Source organism: Medicago sativa, chromosome 8, assembly GCF_051527215.1.
Source record: "Medicago sativa cultivar Bolivia chromosome 8, Bolivia_mono, whole genome shotgun sequence".
NCBI classification, from domain to species: domain Eukaryota; kingdom Viridiplantae; phylum Streptophyta; class Magnoliopsida; order Fabales; family Fabaceae; genus Medicago; species Medicago sativa.
In genome coordinates, this window is record NC_140756.1 from 79,105,370 (window position 1) to 79,123,505 (window position 18,136).

Sequence of the window (18,136 nt, forward strand, 5' to 3'; positions counted from 1 at the left end):
TAAATAGAGAAGCTTAGGTTAGAAAGAGTTTACCGGAAATCGCTTTTTGGAAAAGAGGAGAACAAGAAAGAAGAGAAGAGGAGAGAAAAGTCAAGAGAAGAGGAGAAGACCTTAGGAAAGAAGAACGCTGCCGCTGATTCAGGAATTAATCTAAGGTGAGGGTGTAACGCCCCATTTTTATTTAATTATTTTTAGTAGATGTGTGAATATTTTTATATGACTTTATTTGATATATATATATATATATATATATATATATATATATATCTGTGTGTGTGTGTGTGTGTGTGTGTGATTTCATGTGAAATATATGTTTTGTGTGATTTTATGTGATATATGGTGTAATTCTATTTTATTATATGACTAGTAACAAACCCGTGCTGACGCACGGGTACAGTAAACGTTTGTTATTTGTTAAAAATTATGAAATGTTTATAAGAGTTTTGATGCAATTTAATTATTAGTTTATGTAATTAATTTGGATGTGATGGCCAAATATTTGTGTATTATATTTTTGATTCAACAATAATATCCACTTATATTTTTTTTTTCTCCAAATAAAAAATATAATAACATATCTTGGAGTTTTTTCCTCAAAAAATATATAATTTTGGAGTAGGTTTGCTAAATTAAAATATTAACTCGAAAAAAAAAAATTAGTAATGAAGTCTTGTCTTTTGTATAATAATATTTTTGTAACTTTTCAGAAACGACAACTCGTCTTGTGCATTTCTTTTAAAATTCAAACTTGTCTTATGCGTAATAATTATTTCAAAATATCATTAGCAACGACTTGTCCAGTGTATAATCAATGACGATTTGTCCCGTGTATAGCAATAATTTTACATTTTTAGTAGTGACAATTTGTCATATGTAAAATGTTTATTTTAAAACTTGGATATCATTGATGACTTGTCAATTTGGCTCATGTATAACAATTACTTTAAAATTTATATCATTGATGACTTGTCTCGTGTATAATAATTATTTTAATTTTTTTTATCAATGACAACATGTCATGTGTATAATAATAATTTTTAAATTATGAGCAGTGACAAATTGTCTCCTTTATAACAACTATTTTAAAATATGTATCAACGACGATTTAGCCAATGTGTAATAATAACTTTTAAATTTTAACAATGACAACTTGTCATGTGTATAATTATTATTTTATAATCCATATCGCTGATGACGTGTCATGTGTATAAAATACTAATTACGGATAATTGTTGTGTGTAACTAATTTCCACTAATAACTATACACTAATTTATTTATTTTGATGGACTTAGATTTTTAGATATTGTTAGTAAAAGTAGATGTTGGTGGATTTGTATCAGTGAAGATTTCGCCAGTGTATAATAATAATTTTTAAAGTTAACAGTAACAACTTGTTTCGTGTGTAACAAATATTTTATAATTATATATCAGTGATGACATGTCACATGGTTAATAATTATTTTGAAATTTATATCAGCTATAACTTGTCTCCTTCGTTATAATTATTTTTAATTTGTACTCAATGGTAAAATGTCCCGTGTATAATTCTAAGTTTTTAAATTTTTAAGTTAGTTTTTCACTTATATTATGGTTAATAAAAAAGGAAAATGCCTGTTATAGCGAGTTTTTTCCTCGCGAACTCATCACGACTCGTTGATATATATTATAGCGAATCTAATTTATTTGATTTTTAAAAAGCTAATTACGGATAATGGTCATGTGTAACTAATTTCCAGTTCTAACTATATACTAATTAATTTATTTTGCTGGATTTTGATTTTTAGATATTGTTAGTAGAAGTAGATATTAGTAGATTTGTATCAGTGACGATTTCGCCCATGTATAATAATAATTTTTAAAGTTAATCTTATCAACTTGTTTCGTGTATAATAAATATTTTACAATCTATATCAGCGGTGACTTGTCACATGGTTAATAATTATTTTAAAATTTACCCTAAAAAAAATTATTTTGAAATTTATATCTGTGACAACTTGTCTCTTATGTTATAATTATTTTTAATTTCTACTTAATGATAACATGTATCGCGTATAATACTGGTTTTTTAAATTTTTAAGTTAGTTTTCCACTTATATTATGATTTAAAAAAAATGGTGAATGCATGTTATAACAATTTTTTCCTCATGACTCGTTTATATATATATATATATATATATATATATATATATATATATATATATATATATATATATATATATTATAGCAAAACTGAATAATTTATTTTTTAAAAAATTAATTGCGGATAATGATCATGTGTAACTAATTTCCACCTATAACTATACACTAATTTATTTATTTTGATGTACTTAGATTTTTAGATATTGTTCGTAGAAGTAGATGTTAGTAGATTTGTATCAGTGAAGATTTCACCAGTGTATAATAATAATTTTTAAAGCTAACAGTAACAACTTGTTTCGTGTTTAACAAATATTTTATAATATATATCAGTGATGACATGTCACATGGTTAATAATCATTTGAAAACTTATATCAGCTATAACTTGTCTCCTTCGTTATAATTATTTTTAATTTGTACTCTATGGTAAAACGTCCCGTGTATAATTCTAAGTTTTTAAATTTTTAAGTTAGTTTTTCACTTATATTATGGTTAATAAAAAAGGAAAATGCCTGTTATAGCGAGTTTTTTCCTCGCGAACTCATCACGACTCATTGATATATATTATAGCGAAACTAATTTATTTGTTTTTTAAAAAACTAATTACGGATAATGGTCATGTGTAACTAATTTCCAGTTCTAACTATACACTAATTAATTTATTTTGCTAGATTTCGATTTTTATATATTGTTAGTAGAAGTAGATGTTAGAAGATTTGTATCAGTGACGATTTCGCCCATGTATAATAATAATTTTTAAAGTTAACCTTATCAACTTGTTTCGTGTATAATAAATATTTTACAATCTATATCAGCGATGACCTGTCATATGGTTAATAATTATTTTAAAATTTACCCTAAAAAAAATTATTTTGAAATTTATACCTGTGACAACTTGTCTCTTATGTTACAATTATTTTTAATTTCTACTTAATGATAACATGTATCGCGTATAATACTGGTTTTTTAAATTTTTAAGTTAGTTTTCCACTTATATTATGATTTAAAAAAAATGGTGAATGCATGTTATAACATTTTTTTCCTCACGAGCTCGTATATATATATATATATATATATATATATATATATTATATAGCAAAACTGAATAATTTATTTTTTAAAAAATTAATTGCGGATAATGATCATGTGTAACTAATTTCCACCGATAACTATACACTAATTTATTTATTTTGATGTACTTAGATTTTTAGATATTGTTAGTAGAAGTAGATGTTAGTAAATTTGTATCAGTGAAGATTTCACCAGTGTATAATAATAATTTTTAAAGTTAACACTAACAACTTGTTTCGTGTATAACAAATATTTTATAATATTTATCAGTGATGACATGTCACATAGTTAATAATTATTTGGAAATTTATATCAGCTATAACTTGTCTCCGGTGTTATAATTATTTTTAATTTGTACTCAATGATAACATGTATCGCGTATAATCCTGGTTTTTTTAAAATTAGTTTGCAGGACTTTGATTTTTAGATATTGTTAGTAGAAGTAGATGTTAGTAGATTTGTATCAGTGAAGATTTCTCCCGTGTATAATAATAATTTTTAAAGTTAAAAGTAACAACTTGTTTCGTGTATAACAAATATTTTATATTATATATCAGTGATGACATGTTACATGGTTAATAATTATCTGAAAATTTATATCAGCTACAACTTGTCTCTTATGTTATAATTATTTTTAATTTGTACTAAATGATAACATGTTCAGTGTATAATTATAATTTTAAAAATTTTCAAGTTAACTTTTCACTTATATTATGGTTAAAAAAGGAAAATGTCTGTTATAGCGATTTTTTTCCTCGCGAACTCATCACAACAAATAAAAAATATCAATGGACACGGATAGTTCATGAACGCTTCACGATAATATACTGTGCGACAAATAACAATATTCTTAAAAAGATTCATTTAATAAAAAATTCACAAAAAGTAATATTCATTTGTTACATAATAATGAATAAATATGATTCTTCAAAACCAAAACAAAATTATAGATGAAAAAAATAAGAGGATAACTTGTTAAATATATATATATATATATATATATATATATATATATATATATATATATATATATATAAAGGATATTGTCATGGTTAGGCCCAAGGCATGTAAAAAATTGATCCAGTATATTTCTAAAATAAAAAAAACCAATACATAACTTTTAATAACAAAACCCTAAATAATATATTCTCTATTTGCCAAAAGTCACCGAACTCTTTCTTTATTTCTCTCTGTGCCTGTTCCACCGTTCTTCTCCTCTCCCTCACAAACCACCACAAAACCCTCTTCTCTCTTCATTTGCAACAAACTCCGACCACCATACACATAAAATAAAACCGTCATCTTTATCCTCTCATCATCCTCTACAAAACCCACTTATTTATATTTAGATCAAGGGAAGTAACAATTTTGAGTTCAGCTTCTCTCTCATCGTACGGCCACCATGATTCATCTCCACAATAGAAATTCCCTCTATCTCGCCGTCATACATGCAACAACAACAATCAAAAGATGAAATTAGATGTTCAACATGCTTATTTTCAAGAGATGTAAGAAATTTTGTTGTAGATCAACAAATGTGTTTCTGATTTTTTAGATCTGACACTAATATTATTCTTTTTTGTTGTTAGAAATAGAAATTAAAACAAAGAATGTTGTTTTTGGTAAATCATAACTTTTTATTTTCTGTTACCACGATATGGACTGTCTGTTATTTTCTTTTTCTGTTAATCTTTTTATTAAATTAAAAAAAAAAAAAAAAAACTAATCAGGATGCCATCTTTCTCACCTTTCCTTTCAAAACTGATTTTTCAATTTAGTTATTATTTCTTTATTATATAGATAAAGAGAAACAACAGAAAATTAATTTTAGATATGACTTTTCTATCTGTTTTATCATTTTAGATCTGTCTTTTTGTAGATCTGAAAAATTGGTATAATAATAATAATACTAATAATAATATTCATAATTTTTATTTTGTTCCAAAATTTTTTCTATGATTTGAAATGGAAGTAACATTTTTTTTTGTCAAGAGTAACATTTTAAATTTGCTTGTTTAATGATCTGGTCTTTTTTGTACACATTAATTATCTTTATGAAACAAAAAAAATTGTCAACTTCTATTTTTAAATATGATTTGGTGTTTTCTCTGTTTTATTTGTACATCCTTTTTCTTTATTTTGTTTTCCAGCATCAATGGTACTTGTATACAAATTGGGATCATAGCTATACATATATTATAGTATATTTTAAAAAGAAATCCAAAATTGATGAATCTATATAAATTCAAATCATCTGAGTTTATAAAAAATAAAGTAAATCTAATCTAAGAGTGGAGTTCAGTCTAGTGGTGAGTTTATCCATGTTATTTCTTCTTAGATGTACTTTTTTTCTAATAAGATTGGCCTTTTTCGTTTTTGTTTTCTAGTGGTGAGTTCAGTGTAATAAGATGTACTTTTTCTTTTTATTCCTCATTTCATTTATATCATGTTCATTGTAATAATGATGAAGAAAACAAAAACAATGTTGATATTGATTAGCTAGTTGTAGAATATACGATAGAACATAACATATATGTATATTGTTTCTTATGCATTCATGTAGAATCTTACAAAAAAAGAAGCTTCATTTAACATGTTATAGTTTGTTAGAGATTTGATATGTAGAGGAAAAAAATTTAAGACAATGCACAACCAAAGAATGAGTTCATTATCATCTTCATACCTTTATGAAGATAAAAGAAGTTTCATTTATCTTTCATGTGTTCACTCTTTTTCTGCAAAATAGAGATGATGAAAAATGGTTGTTAGAAAAAATTGAGAAGAACAAAAAAGTATACATAAAACCAGTGAAAGAAGAAAAAGGGAGAATGATATAATAGTGAAGGAAAGTTAGTTATTTGCAATATTTGGTATACTTAGTGTAGATTTTCTTTTTGGTTGATGATGATAAAGTTGAACAGACTAAGTTGTTTGCCTCTTTCAGTTGGTTCTTTATTTCATTTCTTTCTCTGCATCTGTCCTTCACATGTTAATAGGTGTTGTATTTTAAGGAGCAATGTAAGAGAGGGATTTGAAACATTTTATTATTAGTCAAAAAATGGTCATGAGGCATTTTACTTGAGTTAACACTTTATAAGAGAAAAATGCAATGCAACAAAGTGCATAATTAATTTATATAATAGAATTAAGTGACTCAAATTTCAGTTTTTGGAATAATTGGATTAAAAATTAAGTGTTATAGTTAAGTAAGGGTTGCATAACAATGTTACCTGAAATGATGTAAGATGATCATGTTCATTATATAGTAGTTTATAAGCATAATAGCATGATTGACCTTAGTATTGTATAAAAGAAGATATAAAAAGGGAACAACAAAGATAATTAAGAAATTCAGATTGCAGATTAAGAGTAGGCCATAACCATATAAGTTTCATATAACGTAAAAGGAGACGTAGTTAATAAGTAAAAGTCTGGATTCAGTTGGCATGAGTGATCAAACCAAACTGAACTGTATAAAGTTAAGTCATATTACACAACTTTGAAGAATCTAATTAACCATCTGTATGATCGTTATGCAGGTTCCTTTATTTCTTCTCGTTTGATAAGCTTCACCCTCTTGGATGAAGAGTGTTTAGCAGGCGTGATCTCGTTATGGCCACAAGCATATGCAGGAACATCAGTTGGAGCAAACTGATGAGGAGTACTTTCATCAGCATGAGGTTCAGCTGCAGCAGCATAATTGAAGGAACCTGGTGTGAGCTGAGAAAGAGTCTCGCAACTCAAAGAATGCCCAGCATTTTTTCAGCCACTGATTGGTGTAAGTTGGCTCAAATCATCAGGGTCATACTCAGAAGATGCAGATAGGTCGTGCTGTAAAGACAGATATGACAATAAACCAGGTTAGTATAAGAACTGAATACTCACATTACATGGTCATAACACAAAGTAAATGTTTAATTCATTTGTTAAACAACTGAAATACAGTTGTCATGGTAACATCATCATTAGAAGAGGATGGATTAGGAATTATGTTGTCCATCATAGCATCTGTGCCGAGATTTGCAATTTCTGGTGCAGCTTCCTTATACGATGGAAAACACAAACAATTATAGTGAGGGGAATAAAGAGTTGAAAAGATACATCAAATATAATAGTTTAACCTATAAACAAACTTATATAATAGTCGTACCACAATATTAGGGCAACTGAACATGATTTCCACCTTGGCTGCCATTTCACCTTAAAGACCATAGTCTTTTCAGCAAGGTCATCCATCATGAGAGGAAATTCGAAGCGATTTATAATACCAGCCTGTTTCGACATAAGTTTGATTATTGGACATTGTGTTAAGTAGGAAAACAAATAAGTTTGAGATGGGTGTGATAGTGCTTGAAAGTTAACCTGTATCATGTACATGCGAAGTTGCGCACCCGAAATACCCAACCCAACATTTGAGTAACCTCACGGTCCCATACGACAAAAACAGTTTTGTCATCATCATAGGAAACATCCATCTCAAGTTTGTACCTACAAAGATTGTATAAATGGGATAAGTAATTGGATAAACCAACATAACTGTAAAAATTAGTACAATTATTACGAAGATAGTGTAAGATATTTAACATACCTGAAAATCTCGGTCTCAGTGTTATGACCATCTTCACATGTATAAGGAGGTTTGTCGCCTTTAGCAATCTTAGGACACTTGTGTCAACAAAGTGATACCATCCATTTTTGGTCGAATTCACCTTGTCAATTTTAGCAATTGTGACACAGTAAATGATCTGAATAATGCAAAAAAAGTGTATAGATTAAAATGGGAAGTTAAGTAACTATGTATGACAGTAGGTGCTTAAAGGTGTTTGCAATAATCCTACCTGGTCAAGCTGGATAAGCTGAGAAAGTGGCAGAATCTGGGAATTAGATAGAAGCTCATATTCAGTAGCCACTTGGTTAGAAAAAGTTACATATATAAGAAAGCAATAACATATCTATAGAGAGCAATAATTCATCAGAGAACAATTCATAAGAGACATTGTCTTGATTTAATTTATAGAGCAATAATATATTTTTTTGGACCTCTTATCTATATAGATCTATAAAAGTATGTTTGTAAGATTTTTGTTTGACATAATAGATATATTTTATTTAGAAATAAAAGAATAAAAGATTAAATCTTTTGAATAAAATAAGAACTCTTTTGAATGTAGCACCGCAAACTAAAATCAAGGTAGTTTATTTCTGCATAATGTCTTTCTTTGTAGTTTGTTGCATAGAACCAAACCTTATCCATTGGTTTAAATCTTACAAACTTTTTTCTTTTATACTGCTATTTGTTGCCATGTGTATTTTATTTTTCTTTCTTTATTTCTTTCAATAAAAAGAAGGAAAAAGTAATAGAAAAGAAATACAAAACTATGAATGATGTTTTGTATACCTTGGATGTAGAACATGTCATGTTGAATCAGCTGAAAAAAAGTGTAGTTAGTTTTACATGATAATATGAAGAAGAAAAAAATGAAAATACTTTTTAGCTAAGAAAAAAAGTTTATTTTAAAAAGAACAATGAGTGAAATGGAGTATTGAATCTTAGATAATAGTGTGTTGAATCTTGTATAAAAAGTGTGTTGCTACAAAGTATTATTTCTGTTTTACTTTGATGTATTGTGACAAAGTTCATAGTTGTGCAAATATATATTTTGTAGTGAAAAAGATTAAAAATTTGTTAAAAATGTTGAAGATAATTATTGTAGCAAGGTGGAAAATTTTGTTTTGGTATGTTATATATTGAAGTTGTTTGTATTTGAAACAAATATGTTGCTTACCTTTTTTTCTCCTGTTTTCGGTGTTTATTGCAGATGTTGCTCATTTTGTATTTGAAGCTTGAAGATGATAGAATAGAAAAAATCTTCATGATTTCTTCTTTTTCTGTTACCACTTTTCTACTCATGTGTAGAACATTTTTTGAAATGTGTTGAATGAGAGAAGATGAAAATAAGAGAATGGTGAGAGAGATAGTATATGAGGATTCATTTGTATATATATTCAAACTAAATTTGATTGAATTTGAAATTTGAATTTGAAAACTTGCCCCCAAATTTGGTTGGTAAATGTGTAGAGTACACAAAATATATTTATTGATTTGAGACATGACTCAGTTTGCTTTTTCAAGTAAAAGCAAACTATCCTCAAAGTTGTTTTAGTCAGCTTGAAACCAGGAAAAGAAATTTGAAGAGCAATGAAACCAAAGAACATAACTTGGTACTTAGATGACATCATGTTAGTTAATTGTGGTGATTTGGTTGAATAAAGTAATTTATGGACAGACTTTACCCTTACTTTGATGATTTGTCAATAAACCAGGCTGGGGCAATAAGAGGTTTTCCACAACATCTTCTCTTCTTATATTAAGAGAGATTTATGGAGTTGTGTTTTATTTGAATGAATATTGTTTTATTATTTGAGGAAATAATATGAGAAATAGAAATAATATAGAATTATTATTTATTTTAATTAAAGGGAATTAAATAGTAATTATGTGAGTTTAGTGGGAGTTAAATGAAAAGAGGGGAGGTTATAGTTTTTGGGAGAAAAAAAAGAAAGAAAAGGAGGCAGAAACATTTTCACGTAAAAACTTTAGAAACTGGTTTTGAGAGAAGGAAGAGGAAGCTAGGAGAAGAGCTAGGAAGAGAGAATCCAACCATTTTTGCTGTAGAATTTGCTGAGATAAGGTAAGGGTGGGATTCCTTTCACTAATAATATGTATAATTCTGAAATTTGATGAATTGTTGTGTTCTTGATTTTAGGGTTAGAAAGTTATGCTAGGTTGCTATAATGAAATGAATTATGTTGAGAATGCATGTTTTCTATGTTGTTCTGACTGCTATGTTTCCCATAGAACCTATAAACATTGTTGCAAATCACTTTGGGGTTTGGGTGATCAGAAATTGGGTTGATGAAAAGTTGAGATTCTGAGAAAAAGTGATTTTAAGTGTTTTTGAGAAATAAGTGATTCTAGGATAAGCTGTTTTGGAGATTTAAAAATATGATTTTTCAGTAAAATATGATAGGATTTGTCGAATAGAACGCGTAGGCGAAAACGGAATCGGATTTGGAGTAACGGTTAGGTTTTTACAGACGAAACGGTGAAACCGAAAAAATGGGACTGCACAGAGCTGCGTCGCAGGTGGGCTACTGCCTTCCCACGCCTGGGCGCAGTTTTCCACGCCTGGGCGCAGCAAGGCAGCCCCTCATGGGTGACTGCTTGTTGTGTTTCGTTGCGTGCTGTCAGAACTTCGATTGTTGCGTTCCTGTGTCTTTTTCGCCCCTTTCCGTGTTGAATTAGCTTTCGGTGTAAACAAAAAAGTTGTAGATATTTGAGTTAGCTTTCTAATGGTTTTGGTTTGACATGAAAATGATTCATAGTTTTTGAGTTATGATGAAAATAGTCCAAGTGGGTCTTCAGAAAACCTTAAGAAAACTTAGCATAACTAATCCCAAGTTAGTCCAAAAACTTATGGTTGGTTTCCCAACTTCAAACTTAAGTGTTAGGGATTTAGTTGAGGTGTTTTATGGGTATTTGACTTATGTCCTATTGATCAAAACTTAATTTCTTTTGAAGGATGTTTTGGACTTTGAGATGAATGTAATTGATTTATATATATGCTATGTTGTTGATTTCCGTTGTTGACGTCGTTGTATCGTCTAATGTCGAAGTTGGGGAGTGTGTCATAATTGTTGTAGGCACATATGTTATTGTTGTAGTCGTTGTTGGAGTTGTATGTTGATATACACAAGTCGAGTCCATATGCATACTCATGTTCTGTTGGGGGCTTATGCCCTGGAGTGTTCATCATTCAAACCGTTGGGGGCTTATGCCCTGGAATGTTTATCGTTCACCTGTTGGGGGCTTATGCCCTGGGATGCTTTAACCATCCAAACTGTTGGGGGCTTATGCCCTGGAATGCTTAGCATTCAACGCGCGTAGTTGGTACCACATGCATAATACATTAGTTGTTGTCGGTTGAATAGTTGGCGTTCATTGTTGATAATGACGTTTGTGTTGTTGGGGATGTTGTTTAAATGTTGTTGAAAACGAATATGATGCTGAGTTATATGTATATATGAACTTGATAATGCTTGTTGTTGAACTGTTGTTATTTTCATTAATTTGATGAATTATATATTATTATTACTATTGGATAAGTTTCTCACCCCTTCTGCGTATATGTTGCCTCGACCATGGGTAATGTGCAGGTAATGATGGCTTGTAGGTTGATTGGCTCAAGTGTCTAGGGCTCTGATACATATTAGGATGGGGATCGTCGCGAATGTCTTCTTCATTTCTTTTATGTATCATATTTTGAAAAGACCTCGTTGTTGGATTTATTATTGTTGAGGATAATGTCTATTACGTTGAGGCCTTTGTGCCAATAATTTCGTTGACGTAGGATTTGGTTGAAATTATATTTTTAAAGAACTATTCCGCTGCACTTTATTAAGATATTCTAAATGTTGGTATGTAAATAATTAGGTATTTTCTATTTATGAAATTTTGAAAAGTAGTGTGACACTCCGTTGTGTGATTACTCTGATTTTATTTATTAATATTACGTTGTTTGAGAACGGGGTGTTACAGAGGGTGAGACTATCTTGCATTAATATTAAGTTGTTAAATCATTAGATTGCATCTAACAAGTTGGGGAAAGTTTGTGAGAATTTGAGAATTAGGGTTTTGAGAGAGATTTGATGATTAGATGATGAAAACTTGTTGAATTGATGTAGAAATTGTATACAGTCCTTAGATAACCCATAGGATGATTATTGGATGTAGTTTTGAGGTTAGAACCATGGAATTGGATGAGATGTTAGTGAGTTTAAGAATTAAGGTTTAATAATTGTAATAGGTTGTTAATAGATTTGAGAACCCTTTGAATTTGCATACAGTAAGTTGATGAATAATTAATGTTCTAATGATAGGGTAATGATTAGGGTCAAGTTTGGAGAGTATTGGATCGAATACGAAGTGGAAAAGAGTTCCCCGAAGCGAAATCGCAACTGAACTGCGATTTTGCTGTCAATGTGCAAAATGCGTTTTTATTGTCTCAGTTTGACAAGTTTAAGTTCCGAACTGGGTTTAGGTGTAAACACGAAAGTTGTAGGTATGGATGTTAGCTTTCTAATGCCTTTGGTCTCACGTCAATAAGATTTATAGAACTTGAGTTATGGTCAAATTACTGCACGTAGGTCACAGTGAATTTTTATGGACTTTCAGCACAACTTTTCCGAATTTAAAATAAAAACTGGTACTGATCGGTACAGAATTGGTCTTAGGAGTAAACATGAAAGTTTTAGATAATTTTGTTAGCTTTCTAGTGGCTTTGGTTTGACGTGAAAATGATGTTTGGTCTTTGAGTTATGATTAAAATACTACAGGGAGGTCTTAGCGAAATTGTATGGTGACAGCATTCTCTGTTTCATGTTTTTGCGTTTTGTTCATATGTTTCTGTTTTGAATTGATCTTTGTTGTAAACATGAAAGTTGTTGATATTTGTGATATCTTTCCAATAGTTTTGGTTTGACATGAAAATATGTTGTGGATAATTTATTATGTTTTTACAAAGATACATAGTGAATTATTGTTGATGTTTAAATACGATGTTATATGAAGTTGTTTATGATTGACGAATATGATGTTTTAAGATGTTGTTTATTATCATTTGATATTGTTATATTATGATATGACATGAATTATTTATGTGATCCATATGTTGTCAAGATGTTAAGACGTTAAGATGATAAGAGTTTTTTTTTTTTTTGAAGGAAAGATGATAAGAGTTGTTAAGTCGTCAAGTCGTTATGAAGTCATCAAGTTATTAAGATGTTATGTTGTCAAGATATCAAGATGTTAGGATGTCATAGATGTTCATGAAGTTGTCTAAGTTGTAGGAAGTTGAGTCCATTGCATACTCATTAAAGTTGGGGGTTTTAGGCCCGGCAGCCTTGTGCTCATTAAAGTTGGGGGCTTTAGGCCCGGCAGCCTTGTGCTCATTAAAGTTGGGGGCTTTAGACCCGGCAGCCTTTGTGCTCAAACTACGTTGGGGGTTTTAAGCCCGACAGCTTTATGCTCACATGTTGAAGAGCCTAATTACGCTCATTTATGTTGTTGAATGGTACCACATGCATTTGCATATCAAGAAGTTTTAAGATGATTTAAGATGTGAAGTTGTCGAGTTGTCAAGTTGTTAAGTTGTCAAGATGCTAAGATGATTTGAGATTTTAAGAGTTACATAGTCGAGTTGAGTCGCATTGTCGAGTTAAGTGAGGTTTGATTATGAAGTTTGATTGTGATTTGATGATTGTGATTTGATGATGATGTTTGTTTATGAAGTTGATTATGAACTTGATTATGAAGTTGCTTTCGATAAATGCTATGTTTTGATAATGATACTTATGTGAATTATATGATGATGCTTACGATTATATTTGGTGTTAGATATTGATGCTTATGATCATGATTTAAGATAAGATATTTTATGAATAATAATTGAGGTTACTTGATGAAGTATATGACTAATGTAGGAAGGATAATGACACTAGTTAAGGAAGTTTAAGTTATTAGATATGATTAATGAATTATAAGATGTTTAAGTTGTTGAATGTACTTTATATGATTTATATGCTTAATATTATTGTTTGAGAAATCTCACCCCTCTGCTTGGAAATGTTGCTCTTCGTATGGGTAACTTGCAGGTAACCAGGATTAGTTGCGGTCGTGAGTGGACTCCTCAAAAGCGTGTCTTAGGTGCTCTGATACGTAACGGGATGGGATTATGTCTTTACTTTCTGTTCCTTACGTATTACTTTATGAATCTTTCAAGAATTGATGTTGAACTAAGTTTTATGAAATTTTATATTGAGGCCTTTGTGTCAAAGATTATTTAAGTTGTCAAACTATTCCGCTGCGAAGTTTTGAATTACTTATGTTAAATGATTTTGAAGAATAAATTGTTATTTATTCAGTTTATGAATTTTTAAGAAGTGTAGCATTCAGTTTAAAGTTGTTAAACTATGATTTATATTTAAGAAATTTTTACGTTGGGAAAACGGGGTGTTACACCCTCCAAGGGAGCTGCAGAGTATTTTGTTCGAGGACATTTCCGGGGTTTGCATGCCTAGGAATGTTCGTTTAATTTCTTAATTTGTTTTTTCTCTTTGGGTTTTGCCCTCTATTCTGTACCAAAAAAATATATATATGTTGTTAGTATTTCTATGACTTTAAATTTTAAAAATATAATTATAGACTAATATCATCATTAAATAGAGGCACATGGATATTTTTATATAATTTTTTTCATGGAAATAAGGGCAATTTAGAGAGTTAGAGGAGTATCAAGGATAGTTCAAGAGAAATTAGTATCATGTCTAAAATTGACAAGAAAATCAGCATAAATGTTAACTTCTTTGTAAATGTTTGTAAGAGAGGCATTTCAATTAGGAGCACGAAGCGGATGAAGCACATCAGCAAGGAGGCGTCGAAGGGAGGTGTTGGCGCGAAATTTGTTTTTGTCGAAGTTAACGTCAACAAGAAGAGAGGGGATGTGGAGCTGACAAGCAAGCTTTAAGTCGTAATACACACCCATTTATCGAGCATGAACAACAAAGGAGGTTTCAATATTATAATGGAGACATTTAATGAAACGACTGCGATTATCTCTAATAAGACCTCCACATGTTTAAGATTGATCAAGAAAATTATGACGCCCAACAACATTTAACTTAGACGGTAGAATATGATGAGAGTTTCAAACAATATGAAGCTCAACATGTTGCTTCCCAAAATGATTACGCATAGGTCTAAGAGGTCGTGACAGATAGAATTAATCATACCATTGAGAATGAATGCAAAAGTATAATTAAGCTTATTTATATCTTCAAGAATAGGAAAAATATGGTCCTTTCAAAGACTCGAAATGGTGACTGCAAAATAAGTTGTCTTGTGAATATTAGGTGAGTCAATATCATCAAAAGTGACATTAGGTTTAAGCACATCATAAAAGACTAAACTACAGATTTTGTTGCATATATCATGGTTGATAAAGCGCTCCTAATGTTCCTGAACATCTTCACAATCACAAATAAAATGCATAATTGATCCATAACGGGTGTTGTAACACATGCAAGTACCATAAGGGGGTCATGTGTTGATGTTTCCTCTCTTCATTAGTAAGGATCCTCCCATGACACACTTTTATAAGAAAGCACGGGATTTTTTAGGTCCTGTCGATTACAAGCCAAAAAATAATAATATCATTGCTAGTCTGCAACCAACTAGGAATAAGCTTGACTTCTGAGAGGTCAAGTCGGCTCACAATAAAGGCGATGTTGATGGCGCCGAGATCTCCATACAATTCACACCCTTGGAGGTCGCACAGAAAGGTGCATTCTCCACCATGGTACCTTTGATCCATCCACGGACCCACGATCCCAAACAAAAAACATTAGTATTACGATGTCTTTGACACTTGGAGCTATCACAAAAGGTCTTCCCTGCTCCTGCTGATTGGATGCCCAAACACTTACTCCAACCATAGGCATTGCCACTTCTCCCGTAGCAACATCATGAATACAATCTCGACATCACCTTGAAGTAGCCAATACCGACGACATCGGTAAAGGATGTGGTACCTTCTCCACAATAGTAATCTCATGAATCAATTATTCTTCTCACCTTGTCGACGCCTCCACTTGCCAACAATAGGACATCATGTCTGAAGTCGGTTTGTAGCTCCAAACATGAGCTAACGCCCCATCAAACAAATTTCTTACGATCACCGTCTTCTAATGGATCGGTGGAAACACATGCTCTCTAAAAATGATTATTTATTACCCTAAATCTAAGTATAAAGGTAAGACACCAAATTTTACCATTTTAAAGGTTCAGAGTAGAGACTTAGATCGGAATTTCAAACAAACATGATATTTTTTTTAGGTGAAACAAGCGTGATACTTGACAAAGTGAAGCTTTTTACTTGATTATAAGGGACTCTTTTCAACAGTGTCATAAAATATGAAAACGAAATATGCAATTAAATTTATATTTATCATGTGTTTGATAAATATCTATCATAATGAGTAAAAATTGATTCAAATTTTTCAAAGGCACTTGTACGTGTGTTTGACTCGAACTATTACACTAATTTTTAACATAGACACTAACATGATAATGGACAACCGATCGATTTGACAAACTTGCTACCATGCTTCATTCAAATGTTCGTTATGTGAAGGAAATATAGTGAATGATGCAAATAATTTTTTTAGGAGAAGTGAGACAGATAAATTAAAGAGATTAATTAGAATACTCTGACGGTGTAAAACAACTTTACACTGTCAACCAATTAAAATCATCCATTAAGACATGTCATGTTAAAAATAGGAAAAAAAATCAAATACAATTTGGGTAACGAATAGCCATCACTCCACATTTAATTTTTTACAATTTTGATTCAATCTCATTTAGATAGATACTCAGAATGCTACTTAATCCTTTCACCTTTCATACCAAACTTTAATGGTGGATACAATTTCTCAATTCGATTCACGACAAATGGCTGCTTTCTTTGTAATTTTGTTGGATCATTGTAATAGTGGTAGATAGGAAGCATTAATAAGAGTTTGAGAGCATGAAACTGTTGGAACAAAATGTGTTTAACAATGAACCTTAAAGAGTTTTGATGATAACAAGGTATTAAAAATTGTAAATTGGACTAGCTAATATTTGTTCAAGTGTACAGGACCACAGTTAAAAAGTTACATCATTGGTTGGTTCTGAATGAGCAAATAAAGAGCAAAAGGAAATGAAGCTTAGATGATTCTGAAGGCAAAGCGCTCCTGAAGTCAAGCTGCTCCTGAAGAATAGTACTTCTGAAGACAAGAGGTCCAGAAGCCACATCATCAGAAGCTGAAGAAGCTGCACCATCAGAAGCTGCAGAAGCTGCTTCATCAGAAGCTGCATCATCAGAAGCTGCCTCATCAGAAGTCATTTCACCAGAAGCTGAAGATCAACTGGATTTGCAAAACATTCAAAGATTGAAGGATCTACATTGCAAAAGCTGTCTATTGGTCTCGAAAACACAGCAGAAAATCAGTGGAACATTGCAACGGCCATTTCAAAGGTGTTTGAAGGCATGTGCTTGCAATTTGGACGAAAGCGTTGACATTGTACTATTGTACGAATTGTACAGCCACGTTCTCCACTACTCTGTTTTGTGTCCACGCTTCAAGACAAGAAAACAGCTCCAGAATACGGTCTCGCCTGCATATATGTTCCTTTGGATAAGGAATGGATTTCAAATTGGTTCTTCATAGGACAACAACCAAATCAGGCAAAAGATCATTGGTGAAAGATCAAGCTTCAACAACGACTCTTTGGTGTGCTGGCAATTTCACAACGTCTCTTTCACACCTCTATATAAAGGAGTGAAGACCTAGAAATTTGGCAATGCAAGAACGCTGAACGAAAGACTCACAAGATTTTCACAAGTACCAAACCTCTGCTGAAATTGTTCTGCATTCACTTAGAATTTCTGTGTCTGAAAGTCATATCTTAGAAATTCTTAAGTCCATTGAGTCTGTATCTGATTTGTATTGAGAGCACCTCTGATTGTATATCAAGTGTTCAACCTTAAACAATTTTCTGTGTAATTTTGTTTAGTTAGGAAGTCTCTTGCAGTTGTGCTTGAGCAGGAAGTCTCTTGATTGTGTTCTTGAGCAAAGGAAGTCTCTTGCTTGTGTGCTTGAGCATTGGAAGTCTCTTGCTTGTGTGCTTGAGCATTGGAAGTCTCTTGCTTGTGTGCTTGAGCATTTGTAATCAGATATTACTCATAGTGAAATCTCCTTGGAAGTGCAAGGGGGACTGGACTACTTCCGGATTGTGGAAGGAACCAGTATAATTGCTTTGTGTC

At 31.1% G+C, this 18,136-nt stretch overlaps 1 protein-coding gene and 2 long non-coding RNA genes across 6 annotated transcripts; 2 read left to right on the forward strand and 1 right to left on the reverse strand.

The window, feature by feature from the left end:
• Positions 1-4,268: 4,268 nt before the first annotated feature.
• On the forward strand, positions 4,269-9,268 carry LOC146901933 (uncharacterized). Its single transcript, XR_015023794.1, has 3 exons — positions 4,269-4,717; positions 6,749-7,069; positions 9,029-9,268. It is a non-coding gene; the product is annotated as an uncharacterized LOC146901933 (long non-coding RNA).
• On the reverse strand, positions 6,580-9,169 carry LOC146901934 (uncharacterized). 4 transcript variants are annotated; one of them, XR_015023793.1, is made up of 5 exons: positions 8,608-9,169; positions 8,048-8,083; positions 7,798-7,954; positions 7,360-7,697; positions 6,580-7,040 (listed from the first exon to the last, which is right to left on the reverse strand). XR_015023793.1 is itself a non-coding variant. In XM_085738337.1 (5 exons), exons 2-5 carry the CDS (start codon positions 8,626-8,628, stop codon positions 7,567-7,569), a joined length of 345 nt encoding a protein of 114 aa, XP_085594463.1. In that variant the 5' UTR covers positions 8,629-8,638; positions 8,996-9,169; the 3' UTR covers positions 6,580-7,566. The 4 variants fall into 4 exon arrangements, 2 of the variants coding, with proteins under 2 accessions (XP_085594463.1, XP_085594462.1); XR_015023792.1 differs by having other exon boundaries at positions 6,580-7,251; XM_085738337.1 differs by having other exon boundaries at positions 6,580-7,697; positions 8,608-8,638; positions 8,996-9,169.
• A 375-nt stretch (positions 9,269-9,643) lies between the features above and the next one.
• On the forward strand, positions 9,644-11,615 carry LOC146901935 (uncharacterized). Its single transcript, XR_015022966.1, has 2 exons — positions 9,644-9,901; positions 11,427-11,615. It is a non-coding gene; the product is annotated as an uncharacterized LOC146901935 (long non-coding RNA).
• The last annotated feature ends 6,521 nt before the right edge of the window (positions 11,616-18,136 follow it).